A 26,007-nucleotide genomic window follows, 5' to 3' on the forward strand; every position below is an offset into this window, starting at 1 on the left:
AAACAGTGTGGGATGAAGTTGGATTGGCATCATTTAGCTCGAAGTCTAAGGTCTTTCGTTTTTATGAATATATTGTATATAATTATTGTTTTGCCCTTGTTTGTCTTTGCTAAATAGTTTTATGTTCTTTTTGTTCAGTTTCTTGCATTTATGTTTCTTCATGTAACTGTTTATATTGGCTTAGGCCGTATATATAATAAATTAATTTAAAAAAAATACATTTAAGCGTCTTTAAACAAAAATACATGGCATTGAAAAATGACGTTCGATATGCCCAGATATTTAATGTTTGAAGACATTTTACTACGCAACAATAACAAATTCTGCCACGAACCCTGGTCGAGCGCTTTTTGCTAGATGGCTTTTCTCAAGAAAAAATCCTGAAAAGGAAAATCGAGTGGAGATAAGCCCATCTCATTATGCAGTAGTTTGTGAGTTCGCATACCGTTCTTGAGGTCCTGGGTCCAATTCCTGGCTGGGTGGACTGGTGGTGAAATATTGGTTTTAAAGGTGGTTTTACACTACAAAATTTCAATGTTCCTGGACTGGCACATGAAGTGTACGACTGATCACCTTACTTTACTTGTACCGGAAATGTAGATACGCTGCAGTTGGAGTGCCAGTGCAGCGCCCTATACACCACTAGGTGCGTATAGGGAAATTATTATAATAAATAACTTTGTGAGAAAATGGAGACGGAGTAAAAGTAGGTAGAGTGAGTGCTATAGTAATTGGATAAGCTACAGTAATTGGACATTCTAAATCTTATGGTCAAAAATAAATATAATGCGTTCATTTTACGAAAAAACATACAAAAAAGTGTATACAGGGTGTTTTTAAAACTCTGTCACATTCAAAACAACGATGATCAGTATGAGCAAGAAGACATATTGGCACATTAAAATATTTTTTTAGAACGAATAAAATTTAAAAGAATAAAATATTTGAAAAAATAAATGGTTGCTAACTTCTGCAGGAGAGAAACGAGGGGGGAGGGGGGAGTCTGGCACACCGTTAACCACGCGGCCGCGCCCCTCTCGCTTCTCCCCTGCAGAGGTAAGCGACTATTTGTAATTTTTAATATTTTATTTTACAAATTTTCTTCGTTCTAAATATTTTTTAAATATGCCAACACGTCATCTTGCCCATACTGATCATCGTAGTTTCGGGTGTGACTGTATTTTATGGTGGAGAAAAATTCTAACGTTATTTTTGACCATTAGATTTAGTGTCCAATTACTATAGCACATGAAATTAAATTTGTTAAAAAAAAACTAATTTTCAGCTTTGTGAGAGAAAAATTATAATGGTCGTGTAATTTTTAAATGTTCATAAATATCCCCACCCTTTTTCAGATTTGTTTTAAAATATTTTTATTCAGTAATTTAGTGCGCGAATAAATACGCTTCTTTATTAGTAATTTTACTTGAAAGAAAAATACTAAATTTTAGTCAGTGAAAAGAAAAACCTTTGCCATTTTAAGCTAACAAAAATTGAAGTACTTATAAATGCTACACATTTGATCAGGTTCATGAAGCCGATGGTAAAGTATTGTTAGTGATTTAGGTAGAAAGTTCTTTGTTACGTGACATAGCAAAATGTAATCACTCACCGTTCTTCCTAATAAATCACCGAGAAAGGTCACGAAATTTCATAAGAAAATAAATACGACGAAGAAATAAAATTACATTTAAAGTTATAAATAGTACCACACAACTTACCGGTGTTGGGAAAACACGCAAGTTTCAGTGTTATTCAATTATTAAATAAGAACAAAATATTTTATTTATAATACGGTGGAATCTTATATTGTATTCTTCTTACACTTTACGCCACTTTACACACTGTGTAGCATTGTAGTGGCCACATAAACCAGCCAATGACAGGTCATAAGCCCTGTAAATGCCTAGACTTCCATATTCCCTTCTCAAAATTTTTTTCCCTCTCTGTTGAAATAAATTTAAATATTTTATTACATCTTATATGTTTTTATTTTCTCTTTTCTTTTCTTAAAAAAAAAAACGTAGTTTCTTATGTTTAACTCCATTTTATTTCTTTAACTCAATATTTATTCTTATCTTTCACTAAATTTAATCTTTATTATTACTTAAATTGATTTTACACACTTATTTTATATAATTTATGAAAGATGGTGGAGTTCTATAATTGAGGATATATATGAAGGATGTTAGTAATGCTTAATTTGAAAAATGTAAGTTTTATATGTATCCTTCTTGAACTTCCAAAATAAAAAAAAAAAATAATCTTAATCCTTCTAAGTGTTCAGTTATTACATTTAGTCGCAAAGTAAAATTTTTACGTACTAACTATGTGCTTAAGGGTCAAAACCTCCAACGCTCATTATGTGTAAAGGATCTAGGTGTCTTCCATGATAGTAAATTACTTTTTGACGCCCATGTTGACAGCATCATAAAAAAGTCATCGCGTGCGCTTGGCTTTGTTATGCGTAGCTCTACGTCGTTCACTATGGCAAAGACACTTAAAATCCTTTACTGTACATTAGTGCGAAGCAACTTAGAATATGCATCACAAATATGGAATCCTATGTACAATGTGCAGATATCACGCATTGAAAATATTCAAAAAAAAATCGTAAAGTTCATGTGTTTCCGGTTGAAACTTGAGTTTAAATCTGACCAGTATATTCATATATGTAAAAAACATCACCTACTGCCTCTGCAAAAACGTCGTGAAATAGCGGATATAATTTATTTACTTAAAATTGCCTCTGGTTCAATTGACTGTCCTGAACTACTTTGCAAACTTTCTATCAATGTTCCTTCCAAAGTTTTAAGAAATAACCCTCTTCTTCACATACCTCTTGTTTCATCTAATTATAGGCAAAATTCATATTTATGGCGAACTTTTAATAATTTTAATGTACTAAATAAATCATTTAACATAGATTTATTTGAAAATAATCTTAATAACGTGCGGCGTTTGCTTTCAAAATAACTCGTAGTATTTTTTTTCTTTTCTTTTAAATTTACATTTAATTACTATTCATTTTATGTTCGAGAATCTTTTTTAACTTACTGTGATGCTACTTGTGAAAACCTGTAATTGGCTTATTTGTTATTTGTTTTGTTATATAAATATGATATAATTATAGCTATTGGTTATCCAAATAAATAAAATAAATAATAAATAAATAAATTTAAAAAAACACATTACAATATTTACTTTCTAAATTATTTTTGTCGACTTAAACCGCTTAACTTTATGTCCTGCCATACATAAAAGGGCATGCATTTCAGAGTAATTAATTTTATAAAAAACGATGTGTTCAAAAACACTGAAACTATACAGGGTGTTATTTAAACCATGTCCCATCCGAAACCACGATGATCAGTATAGGCTAGAAGACATATTAGCATATTGAAAAAAATATTTACAACGAAGAAAATTTAAAAAAATTAAATATTTTTAAAAAATGGTAGCTTACTTCTGCAGGGGAGAAGCGAGGGGAGCGACCGTGCGGTTGACGGTGTATCAGACTCCCCCCTCCACGTTTCTCCCCTGCAGAAGTAAGCAACCTTTGTTTTTTTTTATATTTTATTTTTTAAGATTTTAGTCGTTCTAAAAATGTATTTTAATGTACAAATATGTCTTCTTGCTCATACTGATCATCGTGGTTTCGGATGTGACAGGGTTTAAACATCCTGTATATCATATCAAAATGGTTTAAATCTCAGTAATTTATTTAATTTAATACTAGTTAAACGACCCGCAGGCGTGTATAAATATACATATAAATAAATTCAGGAAATAATTAATATAAAAAAACGTTCATCCTTACACTAAGTAAAAGGCACAAAACATATGCTCAGTGAATTTGTTCTGAGCAAATATACACATCAAAAATATTCGTAGCTTTTGGGTAAGTTTGGCATTCCTTTTCCTATTTCAACTAAATAAATACTCCAGTGTTTGACGAATGCTACTTACCGAATCTGCGGAAGATTTCCTCCGGCGGAACATGTTGCCGAAGGACATGGCGGTCATGTTAGCCGTGGCGGTCACCGCGGACACGAACATGGGACTCTGGCCGCGGCTCACGCCCGCCCGCCTGCCATGCCCGGCGGACGGAGGCGGAGGAGAAGGGACGGTATCTCACTGCTAGATATTCCGAGTCGCAGTCACGAATACGAGATTTCACGAAGAAGTCCGGGTTACGAATATACGAATGCGAGATTTCACCAAGATGTGGAGTCGCGAATGCGAGATTTCACTAAAGAGTCGGGGTCACGAATGCGAGATTTCACTTAGGTGTCGGGATCACGAATACGAGATTTCACAACATAGATACGAGATATGGGGGTCACGAATGCGAGATTTCACAGTGGACGCAGTAGATACCAGCGGGAAATTCACAACACACACATCCGTCACTTATGCGAAATTCACAATGCGCACAGAAGACACAAATACCGGCATTATTTTATCCGTACACTCGGCTGGACAACTTTACTGTGCCGTTAATTTCACATTTTACTCATAAATCAAGAAAGGTGATTTCCGAATAAATATCATTATGTTCGTTTTATATAGTATACATATTTACATTCAAAATCACTTTGAGTGTTGGGAAACATGGCAATTTCCTAGAGAATGAAGAAAAATATGAAAACATAAATCATACGAAATTGTGCCCAGTTAATCAAGACTAATCCTTGATATTTCGAGTTAAATGCGCTAGGACGGTTTGGTGGTGCTTTTTTAAATGAATACCTATAATACCTTATAAGAAATAAAATATGAGTTTAATATATGAGATTAGCGTGTTAAATATAGTTATTTTTTTATTTTCTATAGCAGGGGTTCCCAATCTTTTTCAGCCCGCGGCGCACTTACAAGTTTGGTATTTTGTCACGGTGCCCTACATTAGTAAGCTGTTTGGAATAGATATAGCGACCATATATATATATATATATTATAGTCGAAAGAAATAGTTACCTACAATAATAGTAGTTAGATAGAAAGATCACAATATGAAATTGAGTTTTATTATATTTATAAGAATTTAGAATTGAAACAGAGAACAACAAAAAAGACTTAAGAAAAAAATAAAATACGATAGTTACTCAGTCAAACCAATGTGACGGGTGAGATTGATGATTTCCGAACAGTTTTTCAAAGCGGGTAATAAGACTTGAGTATGCTACTCTCATTTCTTACTCCACATTGATCTTTGAGCGATATTTGTTCTTGATTACAGCTACAGTTGAAAATCCAGATTCACATAAATATGATGTGGCAAACGGAATTAAATTTTTTAAACCTTTATAGATACCCACGAATATTTGTGGTTTCGGATAATGATAGAGGATCGACTCACGGCGCCCCTCTTTACTTTCTACGGCGCACCAGGGCGCCGCGGCGCACACTTTGAGAACCCCTGTTCTATAGTAGGCGGCCTCCGTGGTGTAGTGGTCAAGACGCTTGACTCACACACGGAAGGTTCCGGGTTCGATTCCCGGTGAGAACTCAAAAATTAAAATGTGATTTTTCTGAAGCCTGGGTGCTCTGTGATGTAATTCACCACTGTAATTAGGCCTCCTGGCCTGTTGTGGTGCAAAAAAAAATGTAAAAATAGTATGCCTCCATTACGTGTGGATAGACTGTACACCGTACAGTGTACATAGGTACTAATTTCCCGAACTGGGAAAAAAATCCAAGAATATTTAAACTAAAGAAATATGGGAAGATATTGAAACCAGAATAATTTTAAAATACAGTTTTCAGCCCCCTCCATAGTCTCCATACCGACCACTAACCTAGACAGCAGGTCTTTCTATCAGTTTTTCTCATACAAAAACAATGTTTTTGTCAATAAACGTTCCTTGAAAAATTGAATTTCATAAAACGCGATTTTAATTGAATTTAGTTTAATTGATAGAGTTCTATTGCTTTAATTTCCCCCTTCACTGTATAAGTTTGGCAAATTATATGCTCCAAATCAAAGATTCTGTACGTGTTCTTACCAGGCACAGACTATGCAATCAATGTAAATTGTTCATCTTTTCCTTTTTTTAAAACCACGCCGTTTTCCCGTAGGAGCCAGGCAGACTGACAGAACGTCACATCACTTTGTCTTGATATAAAGACCTTACTTGCCAAATAATGAAATAATGGTGCGAGAAAGTGATATATTTTTATATTCACTTAATTAACCCTACTTAACAATAATTTATAATCAAATAAAAAAAAATACGCTTCGAATTCATTTCAATTCGATGCAGTAAAAGTCAAATAAAAAAAACAGGTTGTCAATATTAAATAAATAAATAGTATTTTGAATTTTTCTGTTTTTGTGCTTCGAAATTTCGTTTGAGATTAGCATGACATTTTTTTAATGCATAATGCTTTGCTACCATAGTATTTAGATGATCCAAAAAAAATAATCATTCTTTAAAAATCAATAAGGTACCGCTATAACATTGGTAAACATAATATAATCGATATGACTGATAAGTCCACCGATTTTAGAAACAATGCATATCTGTGAATGTGAATAATGTTGATATTATAAAATTAAATATTAATCTCGATATCTGGGTCCCATCTGTACAAACGTTAGTTTCAAACAAAAATTTGCAAACTCGTAAAAACTGCCGAACGCGGAGTAATTCTTTGTGATCTACCGCCTCGGAGGCGTTCGATTCAATTCAGTATACTTTATATACGATTTTGGGTTTTGACATAATTTATCAAATAAAACATAAATTGTGAATACCGATTACTTTACGACAGCCATAACTCTGCAATGATTATTGAATTATGGTGTTTCTAATGTGCGATTTATTCAATCTGTTTTAATCGCTTTTTAATTCTGAATTCAAATTCCAATATTTTTGTGAAATATTGACAAACATCATTAAAACATTATCATCTTTATTTGATTCTGCACCTAAATAATCTAATAAAAAAATGGTATTAAAGCCAATACCTTATGCATTCCCTTACCCTTGCCGAAGTAGATAAAATATAAAATATATTTATTTAACATATAATCCCCCACTAGAGGTTGCCTCTTTTTAGGTGTAATATTTTTTTTTCGTTTTTTCTTTATAATTTTTTACTTAAATGTGTAATACTTCAATAAAAAATATCTGTTCGTAAAACATATATAAAAAATTCAATATAAATAAAAAAAAACAGTTCTTTTCCTGATAACACTTTTCTCATATTGTAATTGTATATGTATAAACTTACAATCAATATGATAGAATTCTAACCGGCATTATCCACTAGATTTAATTTGTCTAGAAAAGGTCTAGAAGTATTATGTAGAATAATTGATTGAAGTGTACAAGGCGTTAGCTTAATTGGTCACCATGTATGTGATTGGCACACTTTTGTTTGATTTCGTTCTGATAAAGGAAAGAAAGGCAAAATTCGTTTGTAGACTGTACCGAAAAATAACATTATCTACCCGTATTTCAATCGGGATAAAAGCATCCAATTTAACCTCGGATAGCTGAAGATATTTTTGTAGGAATAATTAGAATTTACATTCCATTGTAATGACTACATTCGTCATAACGCGTGGTGACGAACTCACTTGAATAAATAACTTAAAAGTCAACCAAAATTACCGACGATTTATTTAATGTTACATGCTCGCAAATAAATTATTCAACGAATAGGTGTAATGTTTGTCACACGAAAACCTAATGTATCTATTATTATTGTAAAGAATGCCACTAAAAGGCTTTTATAATAGTTAACTGATTATTTTCATTAACCGTTGATCATGACATTTATCATTATATTATCGCTCAAACGTCATAGAAGTTATTGATTATTGATGTTACATCGGGTGTACCTCAGGGTGCTCATTTGGCACCCCTGCTTTTCAATTTGTTTATTAATGATGTTGCTAAATCATTCTCTTACTCTCGTTTTTGGCTCTTCGCGGACGACAACAAAATTCTCAAAATAATTCAAACTTTACAAGACTGCTTTCTTCTTCAATCAGACATTAACTCTTTTAACCGATGGTGTAAAGTCAATAAATTAGAACTAAATATTAAAAAATGCAAAATAATGTCATTTCATAGAACAAAACAACCAATTTCCTTCGAGTACCTATTAGAAAACTCCAAAATTGATGTAGTCAAGTCCATCAGAGATTTAGGAGTTGTTTTGGACTATAAACTGACATACAACGAGCATATAGATAATACAGTCAATAAATCACTGAAATTACTTGGCTTCATTAACAGAATATCCTCTGATTTTACTAATGTCCGTACAATCAAAACTCTTTATTGCTCAACTGTTCGCCCTCTTCTTGAATATGCCTCAGTGGTCTGGTCTCCATTCTATGTCAATCGCATAAATCACATTGAATCAGTCCAACATCGCTTGCTTCGAAAAATAGCGTGGATGCTTGGACTAGAGAGAGATAATTATTCTTATGCCGAAATAGAGTCAATGTTAAATATTTCTAGTCTACAAAAACGTAGAACTAATATTGACTCCATATATATGTTCGGCATACTAAATGGTATAATCGATGTTCCATCATTACTGGGACAAGTAAAATTCAATATTCCGACTCGTAGATTGAGAAACAATGAAGTACTGTTCATCGATCAGCATAGAACAAACTATGGCCTAAATTCTCCAATGACCCGCCTTTGTCGTATTGTTAACTCAAGACAGGATCTGGACTTTTTTGGTTTAAGTTTACAACGATTTAAACGAGCACTAAATAAATAGTCCAGATCTTGTCTCGATGTCCCTTATGTTTGTCAATGCTTCTTTCTTTTTTCTTTAAATGTTTTAAACTACTCTTTTATTTGTAATATTTAAACCTTATAAATTGTATACATGGACAATGTCCGTTAATAAATAAATAAATAAATAATAAATAAATAAATAAATAAATAAATAAGAAGTGAATTGTATAATTAATAAAGCCTAGCCCAAAGCCATACATTCAATGTTTATAGGTAGAACGAATAAATCAGAAATTCTTAAGATTATTTCCAAACTAAGGCAACAAGCGGCTCCAGGTCTAGATGGCATAACTCCTGCCATCCTTGGTATATGTAAATATAAGACAGTTGAACCATTAGTATTTCTCATTAATAAATCCTTGTCGCGTGGTATATTTCCGGACCAGCTAAAAATTGCAAAAATAATTCCAATTCATAAAGATTCCTGCAAAAAAAAAGTTTCCAACTACCGCCCTATCTCAATACTGCCAGTATTTTCTAAGATATTTGAACAAATTTTAAAAGACAGACTCACTAAATACTTGACCACCAATACAATTATGGGTTCCGAAAGTTTTCAAATACTAAGTGTGCTATAAAGTTTATATTTGAAGCACTAACTTTGTGGTTATTCATTCTAATAAAATAAATAAAACAACTTTGTTTTTAACCACCAATTTTTATTTTCCGCCGCCCGGTTTGACCAACGTCGACCTTGACGAAGAAGCTTGTTTGGTTTGAAACCGGTCGGTGGAAAATAAAAATTAGTGGTTAAAAACAAAGTTGTTTTATTTATTTTACTAAGTGTGCTGCTTATGACTTTGTCTCAAGTCTGCAAAAAAAACTGGATGATGGTGAATTTAAAAAAAGGCTTTTGATACGGTGGACCATGAGATTCTATTGAGTAAACTGGAACATTTGGGCATAACTGGCATACCTCTGGAAATATTTCGAAATTATCTTACTAACAGATATTGCGCGGTTCACGTTGGAAAAGAATCCAATGATCTAGGTAGGATAACTTGTGGAGTTCCGCAGGGGTTAATCCTTGGTCCACTTTTGTTCCTCATATATATTAATGACATTACTAAGTGGGGTTTTAAGGGTACTCTTCAATTGTCTGTCGATGATACTGTTATTTTCTATTATAATAATTTTCTACCATAATTGTAACCTGAAAGAACTTGAAAACATAATGGAGACAGATTTCAATAGTCTAGCTGACTGGATGAGATTAAATAAATTATGTTTGAATGTTAAAAAAACATCGTATATGATTTTGGGGAACAAACAGGACTTAAATATCAATATTTCTCTCGGAACTAGCTATATTGAAAAGACCAATGTAACTAAATACTTGAGACTATTTACTGTCTCCAAACTTTCATGGAGCTACCAATTTGAGCATGTAAAATAAAAAAAAGCACCCGTAACTGGCGCAAAGCATATACTTTGAGGCTTGCTTCCTCATTCCGTTTTGTTTGTCGTGTGCTACGCCATGATTCATTCCCACCTATCTTATATATAATGTATATGGGGTTTTGCCAGCAAAAATCAGATCTCGGAAATACAATATCTTCAGAACAGAGCTCTAAGAAACATTTTTGGACTTAAATGAGATTCCCATGTCAAGTGTATCTACCGACAAACAAAGATACTTCCTTTCAAGGTAATGCCACTCCATGACATAACCAATACTATTTTAAAAATCATAAACTTTTCTGCTCACTCAAATTTAAAATACAATTTGGTCATGATATTCACAATTACAATACGCGTTACTCAGGGAATCTTTATGTGTCTAAGTTTCGCTCAACAAAGTTCGGCAGTAAGTCTTTGGAAAATATTGGCCATTCCGAATATAATAAACTGTCCAATGAGCTAAAACACGAAAAATTGAATAAAAAATTCAGAAGTGTCGCAATTAAAAAATATTTCTTAAATCTTTTTGATAGTGATAGTTATTAATGTAATTTATATAGATGGTGTAAAGTATTGTGTTTTATGTTTCTTATACAATAATGTTTTCTTTCTATTTCGGATGTATGTATGATATTATGTATTGTCAAACTAAATGTTTTTTATGTACGGTCCCAAATGAGTTTCTTTAATAAATCCTGGGAGTATAATCTGTACTTTTTGTATTATATGTTTTATTAATAACAAAAAAATAAAAATAAAATTCAAGAAACTTTTATTGTTTTGAATGGAATTTCTATAACTTACATTGGTAGTCTTACTCACTGCCAGTCAGGAAACGAACTTTTAGATTTAAAAAAATCGGTACCTAATAAAGTATTACAAAAAAGTATATGAATTATTTCCAAATAAATTCATTGTATACTTAATTAAAAGCTCAACGCTTTATAATGTCACCTATTATAGAAACTAGAAGGGTTTTCTGTTTCCTAGAAAATGATTTTAAAAAAAACTAGATAAAACCAGTTTTTAAAGCATGATCTATATTCTTCATATTATTTCAATTTTAATTTTAGTAAAAGAGTTGAATAGTAGAGAGCCAATTTCACCATGTAAACCAAAACAAAAAATAAACAAATTTTATTTTCATAAACAATATACAAATATCCGATATACTCGTATGTACAATGAACAAGTAAAAAGAAGTACGAAAATAAATTGAAACAAAATAAAAATATATCCAATTAATTATTATAATAATACATATTATATAGTATATCCAGTACAAAAAAAACGAAAAATATTTATAATGAAAACACATTATCACAAAATCGTGGGTTACCTCTAATCTACATATATATTTTTATAAAACGTACGTAAGTACTGCGTTAAATTTATTATTTAAATTTGAAGTATATCTAATGGCCACTCATCTTTTCTAACAGGAGAATAAACCCATTAGGATAATAGATACCACTAGAGAATAATAAATGTGAGTTAAATGACCCATGTTAGATAGAGATTAGGAATGAAATGCAACCGTAAATTATAAACCCACACAGTCAAATCAATACAGGTAGGTAGTGCGTAAGCAAATTCATTATTAGAAAGGGGTTTTTACCAAACACAAAATGTATTCATTGAGATTTTTATTTTATTTCTTGTTGTATGTATATACTTTTATAAATAATAACAGTTATTGTTTTATTTTTGTGTTATTTTATTTTAATTAATTTTTTTTTTCATCAAGCTGATCGACCGTCGGAGTACGAAACTGATGCCTTTGATTTAAATCAGATTTCCTCATTAATTGTAAAAATAAATGGGTATATGTACAAGTAACAATGGTGGATCCCCATATTAAACGTCGCACTGACGCAGACGATACAAAAAAACTGTTATTACAGCATGGTCTAAAATAGTAACCATTGTCCGCGGCACGATTCCCAATTAAGAACACATTAATTAGGAGTTACGAAGCCGTTAATCCTAAAATGTAGCCAATGTTGCGGCAAAGCCGTCTAGCGCCTCGCCCGTGACTTGACAAGCGCCGCGACGCGCCGGCAAGCTTCAGAAATTTCATATTAATTTATAAGAATGTTATTCAGGTAACTTACTTATCAGTATAATATGTCGGCCATGCTAAGAATATGAGCGAATTGAATATGAAAGAGTGATCCCACAGCATTGCGGTTACCGTTTCAATTTCTTACCTTAGCGTCAACATATCTCTTCTAAATTAATGAAAAGAAATAACGATGTGTTATTATGATTTAATAAAATATTTTAAAATGGTAGAGCGGGAACACTACCACACAAATATTTCATGGCAGGCATGCGGCGTGCACGGTAAAGCAAACGCGCTAAACAACGAGAATGACGTGATACCCATTCAATTGATGAAGCACTTAATTGAGAGAAAACCCTTCTCGATTACAGACATAACAAGATCAGTTTTAGCCATATAACTGATATAGTTCAGAGCAAAATATTTCTCTAAAGACAGAAAAGCTGAACATTTGTACTAAGGATTTTACAACTTTTCCGCAGTGGTGAGGGGCTCTACCAGTCTGGAGTAAAAAAGCAGGCTGCTTTAATTAACTCTCCCTTTCCGGTGATGTGTAACAAGCACACATTACATGTAATAACTTGGATATCTCTATGAATATAATAAATTCTGGGTTAAGACTTTCGAAATAAGCAATCTGTTAATTTCTCTAAAATTTTATTGTGCACGCAGAAATATTGATTGACACAACAGACAAGATAAATAAAGGGTAATTTAATAAGAGTAATTGAATTAATGAACTTAAAATATAAAACAAATTTTATCTTACATAAAACGGATATTTTTATATCATGTTAAATAATATTTAATGTTTTAAAGATAATGTCGGTCAAATGTCCACGATAGAGTTGTTTAATCCGAGATCCAATTTTCATTAGTTCTCTCATTAGATGAGCAAAGTAGGGTAAAAAAAATTACTACCCTGGCAACACTAACGGAATCCCCATCTTGTTCCTTCGACAATCTGAGAGATGGAAAAATAATTAAATTTTTAAGTCATGCATTTGATACATACACATTCATTTGCTAATTACACATGAAATGTGATTGCATTCTGTTTCTTATGGTTCCTAGCAGTATTTCTACACTTTAAAAGGACAACACGGCATAGTTGAATTCAAAACAGGAGTTACGTACTGAGCGATGTCTACAAAGAAACTAATGTTTTATCATAACTCTAACTAAATAAAAGTTTAAATGGATACTGATACTGGATACCTACAATATTCAACTGTCATCGTATGCACAAAAACGAATTACAATCAAAAAACAATTAGCGAATCTTTGTTTTTTTTTTAAACCCACTAAAGGATTTATACTATATTATGGATTAAAATATCAAATCGTTTCGATTAAAATATCAATATATTAATTTATTTTAAAGCAAATTTACTTTCAAACCACCGAAACATAAGTATGATCAATTACTGTCAATTACTTACTTATTATTGTAACTTTCGTGTTAAGACAAACAAAATATATTCGTTATCTCTTTCTCACACATAACGAGTGCGTATATTGTCACCTCCCTTAGACTGTCGTAAGTCAAATTAATGTATTTTAAAGAATACTAGCCCTTATGAAAAAGTATTAAAGGCCAAATTGCATTAATGAAAGCTGCAAGATTTTACTGTGATCGCAAGTGTAATTTTTCGAACGAGATTCTAAAGTTTTAGGTTAAAGACGTATTTGAATTAGTGATTTTAAAGTGAGCAGAGTAATCTCGTGTAATCCAGTAGTAATAATTTTGGCCAATAGAGGCGCAACTGGTCGCTGTGTGGAATAAAGGAATATATAAATTTACTTACCCAAGAAAAGTAATATATTTTTTTGGTGATGTGTTTTTTCCTAATAATACTACAGTGTTATAAAACATTACTTACGATGTCGAAAAAATATGGTAAGCTGCATGTAATCGATTATAAGGAGCATTCGCCCCTGGAGCATAAATGTTTTATTCATCGATCTACCAGGGTTGCATTCGACGAGAATGCATTGACGAAAAAATAGAAAGATTTTGTTTTTTGTGCATAAAAAAGGTTTTTGAATGTTTACAAACAGGATTTATTTTTTTGTGGATCTCAATCAAATTCTTTCCTTGAATTCCTTATAATTTCTACCCATTTATTTCTTTTTACTGGATTTTTGGTAATACTAAAATAATATTAAATTCAATACATTTAAAAAAATCGTATTCCCACATAAGTACACCCCTCTGTTGGTGAGAAGACCGGAGTTTGACGTTTGCAAAAAGAATGCCATATTTGAAAAATATTTATTTTATGTTTTGGAATTCAACTATAAACAAGTACCTAGGTACCTACTTAAATTCAATATTTGAATACTATAAATTTTTAGTTTTGGAATTTAATCACGAACAAGTACCTAGGTACCTACTTATCAATGAAAAGTCTTTTGCCAACGTTCGGGCACGACAACGTTTGTCGGGTCCGCTGGTATAATATATATCTTCAGCGTTCGTCGTGTTTTTTGTGTGGTGAATGGTGGGACAATAATAATGCTAAGTGAGTAATAAAATAACCTATATGACAATACACTGCCAAATACAATAAAAACCGCAATGTGCTTGAATATACTTGAATATATGCAATCAAAGCCAGTGGGAATAAATACGTTATAATAACGCTAACTTTACAGAGTGGACAAAATACTACATAATTATAAAATTTATATAAAAGTAGGAGTTACAATTTGATCAAATATAGCATTCCTAATATAATATAGATTTTTGTCCGCCCCGTAATCTTAATATCACGTAACATATTATTACAATAGAGATAGAGTACATTTTAGAGAGTAAAATATGGAAGTTTAGACATTTACAGGGCTTATGACCAGTACATTGGCTGGTTTCGGTAGCCTTCATCAAATATTGAAAATTACGTATATTCATTAAAAATATAATATTACGTATATTGCAAATTAAGGTAACCAAATGATTCTATTGGAACCAGAAATACACAAAAGAGCTATTTTATTATTTAAGTAATGTAACAGTTAAAAAAGTTTTTTTTACATTTACAAATACGTTCTTTCAAAAATAAAAAGATAAAAATAATACACAAATTGTAATTGATAAAAACCTTTTTTCTTGCCTGTGAGAAGAATAATTTGTAATGGGGAAAGAAAACTATACTAACAAAGTCCATTTTTTTCAATTGAACCAAATGACGATCCAGTGACATTTATTTATTTATTTACATACATAAGTTTATTGTACATTATTTAAGACATAATTTCCAACTCTATGGGACTAAAAGTCGTGTGTTGAGATGGGACTAGCAATTAGTTGACACATAAACATGAGTATATCACCACAAATATAGGATCAGAAACATGATTTTTTAAATTTTTAAAATATATATATATATATGGAACATCAATATGGTAAACAGTAAACTCAAACATTTGAAAAAACATCAAGGAGTTTCCTACTCAAATCCCTCCCACTAAGGAAAATCCAGTCCTTAACTACTTTCTTGAAAATAGTTTCTGTCCTTGAGAGCTAATACGCTCTTCCAAAATATTGAACACATTTAAACACCACTCTCGGTGCGATAAATGAGAGATGTCTCTGAGCAAAAGTCGTACGGGTTTTGGGTATGACATAATTCATGCTCTGGGAAAACCTCGTACGGACATTTTGCTGAGACCTCTCCTTATTGTTCGACCAGAAGTATGTAAGTGCTTCTTTTAGGTACAGTTGTCTCATATCCAGCACCTTCATGTATTGGAACAACTGTTCTGACGGGTATGTTGGAGGGCGCCGGTCTATTATTCTCAATAATAATTTCTGTGAAATTTTAAGAGGCTTTAAAATGGATGCGGCCCAACCCCCCAGCCAGATATTCCATCGGTTGCAGTGGATTGAAACAGAGCAAAATACACACTTCTGAGAGTGCCAATATCCAGAATGTCTCTAAGAGAGCAGGATAGATGGCACAGCTTTCTCAACCTGAAGTCTAGTGACTGGACCTGAGCCTCCCATGGCAAATTCCTATCAATGATAACACCAAGGTATTTTATGGAATCTACCCGTTGCAGAAGTTGGTATGTTTTATCACAGTAAATTTCAAGATTAAGCGTATTGCTGGTAGTGTACTATTATTTATACAAAATGTCAGATATTTCGTTTAATCGATATTAAGTGTAAGAAGATTATCATATAATCATTGTTTAACAATGTTTATTCCACAGTTTGCTTTCTGAAAGACAGAGTTCCAGTCACCAGCCTCAAACACATAGAACAGGGAAACCTTTCATTGGTATTAGGAGTTTTCAGATTTCTGATTATCCGTAGAATATAATTACTGCCGATCCATCTCGCTCGCCTTTCGGACAAGGTCCTGAGCAGGTGCCTTCCACCTTCGATTCTTTTGAGAACCTCCTCATTTGTAATGTGGTCTCTCCAGGAAATTCCTAGTAGTCTTCTATAGGACCACATCTCAAAAGCCTCTAGTCTCCGTTTATCTCTTTCGGATAGGCACCATGTCTCGCAGCCATACATCAAGATACTCCATACATAGGTCTTGATTAGGAGTATTCTTAGTTTTAGGTCTATATTATTTGATTAAATTACTTTTTTTTTTAGGTTAATTACAATGTATAATTAATAATTATAGCGGAGGTTCTTTAAAACGTAATAATCACAGAAGAAATCAATTTATTTTGCGAGTCAATGGGAAAGGGAAGCGGGTAACTTGATCAGCATGCTCAGGGCATAGAAAGCTGGCAATCTTCAAGTAATATCCGTGTCTCGGCTTCGGGCGCTCTTTATAAGGGCGGAACGAAAGAGGAAAGAAGAGGATATTGGAACGGAGTAAGGAAAACATTGTAATGCGATAGCCGGAAATGGAATCATTTGAAAACCTTCAGAATGAACTATGGGACGAGCACAAACGGTACGTGCCCTTAGAAAATCGTTACCCCGTTACCTTATGTCCAATATACCCGGTTCTATCACTCTTTCCTCTATACAAGTATACGAGTAAATGAATTTGCATTTATAAAATGTGAGTTAAAAAAATAAAACTGTATATAATTCATTGAAAATTTGAATCAAACTAAAGATACAACCTACATTTGGCGACTCTTTTCTCGTCTTGTTGAATAAAGTGATAAAAAAATTTAAGGGACTTGCTAAAAAATCGTACTTAACCGATATTCAAAATGTACATAATATTATGTTGACAAAATACAACAGGGATGGAGAATACCTTAAAGAAGGGAATATGGAAGTCTAAGAATTTACAGGGCTTATGACCTGTCAATGGCTGGTTTAAGTGGCCACTTTACACACTGTGTAACATTCACCATTTTGCCTATGTTTGAACATCCATATTTCTTTAATTCTTCCATTGATTGATTTTAGTGAAGTTTACTATCTCATAATAGTGCGTTAAAACAATCTACGATAATCAGTAAAGGTTTCAGCTATTTTACGTCATAAAAATCAACCAATATAAGGATTTAAGAAATACGGGTGTTCAAACATAGGCATAGTGTGTAAAATGATAACATGAACCAGCCACCATCATGTCATTTCCCCGTAGGGGTAGGCAGAGAGAATGGACCGCCACACTCGTCTATCCTGGCATACATTCCTAGCTTCTTCCACATGGATTTTCCAGTGGATTTTCAAAAATGGATTATTTGTTAATACTACGTGTTAAGACTATTCAACTAAGCCAAATTTAATTTTTAATTTTTTGTGTATCGTATTATCAGCGCGATGATTTTTTTAAAGTTTTGTATTTCTGAATTATATTTGAGTCGGCCTCGTGACGTAATGGTCAGCACGTTTGCCTACCACGGAGGTCTTGGGTTCGTCCAAATCCCTTATATTCCACGTGATGACAAGCCTTAAATAAGGGCTTAGCGGGTATCCCTTTTTTTTATTTTAAAAAAGCACTAACTTTGTGGTTATTTATTTATTAAAACTAGTTTGTTTTTAACCACTTTTTTTTTCACCTACCGGTTTCAAAGCTACACAAGTTTCTTTATCAAGGTAGTTAATAATAATTGATACGCGTCGAAGAAAAATTTAAAAAAATATTGTTAAATTAAAAGTTTTTTATATTTATTTCAATAAATAATAGTTTATCATCGGTTGCTCAGACATTAGTTTTAATTAAGATTTAAGTTAAAGAGTACAGACATAATATAGAACATATTATATCAAATAATAAACACATGGCATTGACACTCTGTTGGTATACAATACAATTAAATACAAAAGATACTTTTCTAAAAATATTTAGACAAACTCAAAATACTGTTGTGTCAAAATTAATTTATAATATAACGAATACACGTTAATAATGGTTTAATAATTATTACAAACCAGAAATGAAACCATTAAATAATTTTATTCAATTTGTCTCTCAAATCCCTCGTAATATTTCCTTCTCAGATAAACATCTCAGTTTCTATTGAGATATCCAAACCATTAGAGATTTTAGTGCTAAGTCAGCAAAGCCCGTCAATCGAGTGAAGCTTGAAAATTAGTTTTAAAGACTGTTTGATTTCATTTTAAACTTAAGTAATCAAAATGTCGGCTGGCATTTTAAGGCCGCGTCAGGTAAGTTGAGGGAGATTGCAGTTGATTAATAATAATTTGAAAAGTAAGTTTATTAGAAATGACTCATTTTGAAACTGGAATTTTAACTGGAATTTGCGTCAACCGGGACTGAAATAAACGTCAGACTAAATATGATAAAGAAACGTGGTTATGCTTTATTTGCAACTGGAAAATGACCGTGTAATTATTATTTCGAAAAAACATTTGTAAAACAAAGTAATATGAAGTCAATTTGACATATTACCCTGAGGCAGATGATAAAGCGAACGTCAAGAGAAAATCGATTAAATTATCTTGTGATTATGTTATTCACATACCTACATTAACAGATATAATTATTATTGATTGAATAAATAATGTTTGTATTCCGTATCTGGCGTGGAAAAGGGTTTGTACCTCAGAGTGATAATGCGTAACCTAGGGGCCCAAATGCAGGAAAACCATTCTATGACTATTGGGTATTAAGTTAGCTACAGTTCGCAGCAAAACAATGGGCCGCACTCATGTCGAGAATTGCCAAATGGATATTAATTTGCATTGTAATTACCTTTCAATATGTACCTGTGTATTTATTATTGCAGGGTTATTGTAATATATTTTTTTCTATAATTCGCCTATATTTATTTTATAAAAGTGAAAATACATGTATGTGTTTATTTTTTATTTATTTATCCATTTAATTTATAATATATTTATGTTATATTTATTGAGACATAAATCCCAACTCCATTGAACCAAAGTCCTGAGTTGAGTTTGTTTGTTTGTCCGTCACATCTCCGAAATGGCGAGTCTTAGCGGCCTGAAATTTGGACACGTCATTTTAGATGCGATTTCAAGGTTAACGTTGCTATTTTTGAGTAAAATTTTAATCGACCTCTACTCGATAAAAACTCAAATTTTATACGGATGCCTAGTGCGGCCTTGACATATTGCCCATAATCAACTGTAATTATCAACAGTAAACATACTTTAATTTACAAATTTATCCCCTAAATTGAGAAAAAATAGTATCTGAAGTAAATATGTTGATATATGGAAAGTTTTAAAGCAACATAATACACGTGTCGGGACAATAAATGCTAAAAATAAATGTTAATCATGGGAAAATATTCGGAATCAATTACCTGTGAAAACTGACTCCTTTAACACCTTTGACGCTCCTACTGCTGCAACCAAACATACCTACTGCAATTCACCATAGTCGATTTTTATTTATTATAACGTAAATTTCTAAGTTATTTACAAACAAAGCCAAGCACAGCTACAAAAGCATCCGATCGAACCGTTATGTTTATGTTGTCAAATAAAACAAAATGTCCACCAATTGGTTGCTAACCAACATCGCTTGCGTTCTATGAAACTTAGTGATAGGGCTTCTCTCTAGGTTACGCATTATTACTCTGAGGTGTGTACCTCATCTAGCTAGAATATGTTACGCACAGATAATACTATTGTAAGATATGTCAAGAATAAATACTGCACAAAATAGTATCGCTTAAATGTTACAAACAAGTCCCTAGGTTGCATAAAGAAACAAAATAATATTTTAAAAGTTATTAGTACCTATATATGAATTATTGTTATATAAAACAGTGCTTTATGATTTTCTGGTTTTATTAATTTGTCCTTTAAAATATTTCATTATTAAATTTATTTTTACATTTATTTTTAATTGTTTTCAACTTCTACTGAATGTGATATATAATTATTAGGTTGAATTTTTGTTTCCAAATCTTGAGTATACAGTAATGTATGTTTTTTTTTAAAAAAATAGTTAAACCAAATAGGTAAGTAAAATAAAATAAAATAAATACTATACAGGGTGTTCTTTAAACCTTGTCACATCCGAAACCACGATGATCAGTATGAGCAAGAAGACATATTGACACGTTAAAATATTTTAAAATTGTACGAACGACAAATGTAAAATTATATTATTTTTATTGTAAACAAGTTATATGATTGATTATTGGTCTCCCCGCCATTAATGTAATAATAATAATTAGATACTAAGAAAAACGGATAAACCGGTTTCAGTTCAGCTAAACATAATATATTTATTTCCGCCTCCGCTTCGCAGTGGAGTGGATAGCACGTTGTGCTACCATGCATGTGATTATGTGTTAAATTCTCGGCTCGGTTAACAATTTACATCAATATTACGAAGATGAATGTTTAAACATAAATTATTGATAATGACGCGATGGTCAAAACTGATTGGAATTTACTCCAAAAATAATATCATGTATTATCATGAATCAGGTAGAAGAATTTGTGTATCTGGGAAGTATTTTTACTAGGGATGGAAAGACTGAGAAAGATATTGAAAGGAGAGTGAGTGCCGGGAACAGGTGAACGGTGCACATAAATCAACCTTGGCAAATATTTTTTTTTAATTGGCAAAATAAGCAGTTCACAGTGGAGTCCTGGTAACGACCATGATGTATGGGAGCGAAATATGGACTTGGAAACACAGGGATGAAAGTAGGCTGAATGCCTCCAAAATGCGATTTCTCAGGCAAATGTATGATAAAAATGTGTACGATAGATGCACAAATGTTGAGATCCGTATATTATGTAAGGCTGAGATAATAAGCATTATCGACAAAATCAAGGATCACGGTGTTGGTTTGGACATGTAGAGCGAATGGACAGCGAAAGAATGGCTTAAAGGATCTACGATACCGCTACCTTTATTATTTTTTCCGTATATTGATTACTGTTTTTTTTTTACTCTAAAAACGGGGTAAATAACCCTAGTTAGATAGTCAAAGCAACTTTGTATAAATTAAAATTTTAAGCATATAACTAGCGGTCCCGACAGACGTTGTCCTGCCCAAACGTTGGCTTGCATGCTATTACCTTGAAAAAATACTTTTCATTGAGTAGGTACCTAGGTTTTCAACCGAATTCCAAAACTAAAAATTGGTAATATTCAAACATTAAATTTAAGTAGGTACTTGTTTATGGATGAATTCCAAAACATAAGATTAATATTTTTCAAATATGGCATTCTTTTTGGAAATGTCAAACTCCGTTCTTCTCACCAACAGAGGGGTGCACTTATGTAGGAATACGATTTTTAAAAATGTTTTGAATTTAATAATATTTAAGTATTAGCAAAAATCCAGTAAAAACAAATAAATAAGGAGAAATAATACGGAATTTAAGGAAAGAATCTGATTGAAATCCACAAAAAACAAATGCTGTTTTTATACGCAAAAAAACAACTTTTTCCTTTTTTGCAAATGCATTCTCCTCAAATGCAACCCTTGTAGGTAGATCGATGAATAAAACATCTATGCTCCTTACTTCTTTTTTACAAATTAGATTGAAGATTTTATCTATCTACGAACACGCACATCGCAAAGATCTATATTTCTCTGAAAACCGCACGTAAATCGGTTAAGCCGTTGGGGAGTTCAGTGACATCACACGTACAGATGAATTATATATATAAAGATACGACAATACATAAACAAAAATAAAATTACTTTTAAGTGTTAGTATTGGGATTGCGAAATTTGCGCAAACGCCGTAATACCTGCGCTAAATAACTGATAGTGAAAACAAATAAACACGAGATTAGGGTTATTGTAACACACTTATTGTGCGTAGATAAGGCTTGCAGAAATGTTTTTACTTCAATATGATGTATGTTGAAACATGCTGGTGTTTCATGTTACAAAAGAAAACATTTTCATAGCTAATAGCTAGGTATAATACTAAGCTTTAAATGACATACCAATAAAAATAATTTCACCATTTATGTAAAAAAAAATAAGTGAAAAATAAATATTTGCGTTCTTATGATTTACCCAAATATTTTATTTTTGAGGGCCATTTTCCACGAGTTGTAAATAACTCACTATTAAAAAATGGGAATCAGGTTGGGGTAGAGTGGGATTCGAAACTCGGACCTTTGAGGCGTGAGTCCGAGACACTACCCACGGCACCACAACCTGATTCAACTTCGTCGATTTGTCGACGAACTAAGCCTAATTTAAAAATAAATTCAGAGAAAAATTAAAAGAGAAACAATATTTGGCTTAACCCTTTGAGACCGTGTGAATGTTAAAACGAACACTAACTTTGCGATTTTATTTTTCCCTTAATAAATCAAATAATGGTGTCGGGGTATTTTCTAATTCTTAGCAATATTCTGTATGGCGTCTATTTTTGCCCGCTTACTTTCAAAACTTAGAGTAATAACCTAATAGTCGCCCAGAAGGAGAAAAACCATTCTACGATTATTGACCACGAAGTTAGCTACAGATTACAGCAATACAACGGGCCGTAGGTACTCGGGTAGAGAATTGCGAGCGCTAACCGAAACCGAAACCGTCCATCACACGTTTGTTGTTTAACTAAAAACCAAACTTAAACCAAACTAAAAATTTTGATAAAATCTAATAGAGCTTAAGGGCTTCTCTAGCGAATTTTTACTCTGAGGTTTCAAAACGAAATCCCGCCTAAAATGGCATCTACATTTGTCAGTTCAATTCTCATTAAAACATCTGATTTCTTGCGTCGTTATTTGTATTACTCAGGTCAAACAACAACTAGGATGTGAGCTATTATGTTTGAATTTATGTATTTTAAATTATCTTTTTCATTATAATCGTTTTTTTTTTTAAATGAATAAAATGAATTTTAGCAACTGGTATTTATTTTCCAAGCCAATATAAAAATACATTTTGAAACCTAATGTATGTTCAAACCAACATTACAATAATTTCTATAGTATGAGAAAAAAACAACGAAAATTTTCAAATAAGTCTCATATGTCAAATATTTTTAACAACTGCCAGATTTAATTCAGGTTTCAGAGAGTTGATAATTGAGGTTCGTTAAAAGATTAAATTTTTCGGCGTCCGGGCGGATAGAGAATATAGTTATGTGTGTGAAATAGAACCAGAACAAAGGACGAATATTTTCGACCTGATAGCTGCTCTTAGTTAAAATCCTAAATAAGGAAATCGAGAGTAGATAAGTTGTAGAGTAGCGGGCGTGTTCGCCTGAGGTCCTGCGATCAATTCCTGGCATGGCAGACGTGATCTATTATTTAAAAGGTCCCAGGACTAGAACCCGACGCGTAAGATTAATTACCCCTACGTGTAACAGATGATCGAAATACGTAGAAATTGGTTTGCTAATGCATGTCCCTATGCACTACTGCGTGCGAAATACGATGATGAATAATTTATTAAATATGTATACTTATTTTAGAAATAAATTTATTAAAAAAATATTACTTAAATCTTTTTTATAGTGAAGCTATTAATGTAATTTACATAGATAGTGTAAAGTACTGTGTTTTGTGTTTCAAATACTGTGTTGTCTTACTACTTTGGAGTGTATTAACTATGTACGATATTATGTATTGTCACAAAAATCTTTTCTTTTTATAATCCCATATTTAGGTCCCAAATGAGTTTTTTTTATATAACTCCTGGAAATATTATATCTACTAAATGTATTAAAGGTTTTATAAATAATAAAAAATATATGTAGGCACCTGCAGATAACGTTTTTTTATTTTTTTAATAACCTTACCTTACCAAATAATATCAGGTTTTTATACAACGATTAGCACAGCTCCGCTCCATAAGTACTATTAGGTTTTTGAATTTACACCAAAATATGTATTTTGTATATTTTAGATTATGGTATAAATCAAATTATCGAGTAACGCGTATCAACAATTATGCGAGGAATTAAAGATACAATGTTCTTGTACGTCCCTACGTACGTAATAAAGGGCCAAAAATATGAATAATTCAGCACCCGTCTAAAAATAATCGCTTAATTCCAACAGCTATAAATTTTTAATCGACAAGATAAAGTACTTTTAGGGAAATTATTTACTGAGACGTGTAAGTAAACGTTTTCTTTCAATTCTCTCATCCCAATGGTAAAACCGATAATCGTATGATCTTTTATATTTTAAGATATAAAAAATGTTTGATGACAGAGGTGTTTTACAGTACGCGGGTAAAGTGAGCACTCAATGGATTAACCGGCTGGGGCCGATGACAGATCATAAGCTCTGTAAATGACTCAAATTCCATATTCTCCACAGCTTCATCTCTGTTGAAGCAACATATAATGGCGATATCAATCCTTTTAGGTGTTTTACATATTGTAAATACATTACATTTATGTGAAAGTTACGTTATTAATAACCCTTCCGGGCCGGTTGCCCAGGTAGCATATTTTTAAATACCTATTTTTTTCACCATCATATTGATTTAATTTGCTTGCATAATCCTACCCCATAGTGTTAAGAACGTATGAAAATTATTAAAATGCTTTTTACCAATTTCGTTCAATGATAATTCACATTTGTCTTTGCTATCCCCTGTGCAAACAGCAAACATTATAATTCATCGCTTTACAGCGCTTTTTGCTATTTAGGCGCATATTTCTAGCCCTAATCACAAAAGTCCGGATTTATTGCTTTACATTTTACATGCATTCCCCCTCCCATCTGGTGGAGCGACATTAGATAAGTTCTTGATATAAAACTAGAAATATTATGAAACAATTTTATAAACAATCATGAGGCCATTTTTTTAAAGCCTTATTTTTAGCATTTTAGCTGGGGAATTCCTGGTATCTTTTTCAGGAACTGGCAGATTTTTTTCACCCTCGGGTTCGGAAGGTTAAATGTGGAACAATGATTCTGTTAGTAGGTAGCTAATAGGAGCACAAAGTTTTATGGTGTATGGAAAACAAAAACAAATTAATACAAGTGGATAAAACGTAGGTTTTTACTTACAGAAACTGTGATTAAATACAACTTGAGTTATTGTACCAAGGAATTTAATAACTCTACAACGCGCAATGGTTGTAATAATAGTTATTTATACAAATGAAACAGTAAAAAGTAATACCGCTATCCTAACTCGTAAAACTAGTAAGTCCACAAATGTTAAAATATGATATTTTGACGTTTTCTGTTAGGACTTCAAATAATATATATGTGTGTGTAAAACTTGTATACTCGTACAGTGCTGATGTTCTTCTTTGCTGCAGTGTTGAAAAATAAACTTCGCTACTGAAGTAAAAACTGTTTTTACTCTCCCCTGAGCAAAGGGTAGTTGGGGACTTACGAGTTACGATATTATGAATTAAGAAACGGGATGATTCATTTTCTGCAGGGATTTATT

General features: G+C 32.2%; 1 protein-coding gene across 5 annotated transcripts in view; it reads right to left on the reverse strand.

Annotated features, from left to right (window-relative positions):
• Positions 1–26,007, reverse strand: part of wrd (Protein phosphatase regulatory B subunit well-rounded) — a 140,176-nt gene that overhangs the window by 44,790 nt on the left and 69,379 nt on the right. For 3 of the 5 annotated variants that reach the window (XM_088242963.1, XM_088242961.1, XM_088242962.1), the window contains exon 2: positions 3,970–4,625. The exons of the other annotated variants lie outside the window; for them this stretch is intronic. In XM_088242963.1, coding sequence (XP_088099089.1) covers positions 3,970–4,059 — 90 coding nt within the window. In that variant the 5' untranslated portion in view covers positions 4,060–4,625. The remainder of the gene's footprint in view (positions 1–3,969; positions 4,626–26,007) is intronic. 5 annotated transcript variants of the gene reach the window in all.

Source organism: Micrasema longulum, unplaced genomic scaffold (genome assembly GCF_059751315.1).
Source record: "Micrasema longulum isolate JH-2025_06_02 unplaced genomic scaffold, ASM5975131v1 h1tg000178l, whole genome shotgun sequence".
Taxonomy (NCBI): domain Eukaryota; kingdom Metazoa; phylum Arthropoda; class Insecta; order Trichoptera; family Brachycentridae; genus Micrasema; species Micrasema longulum.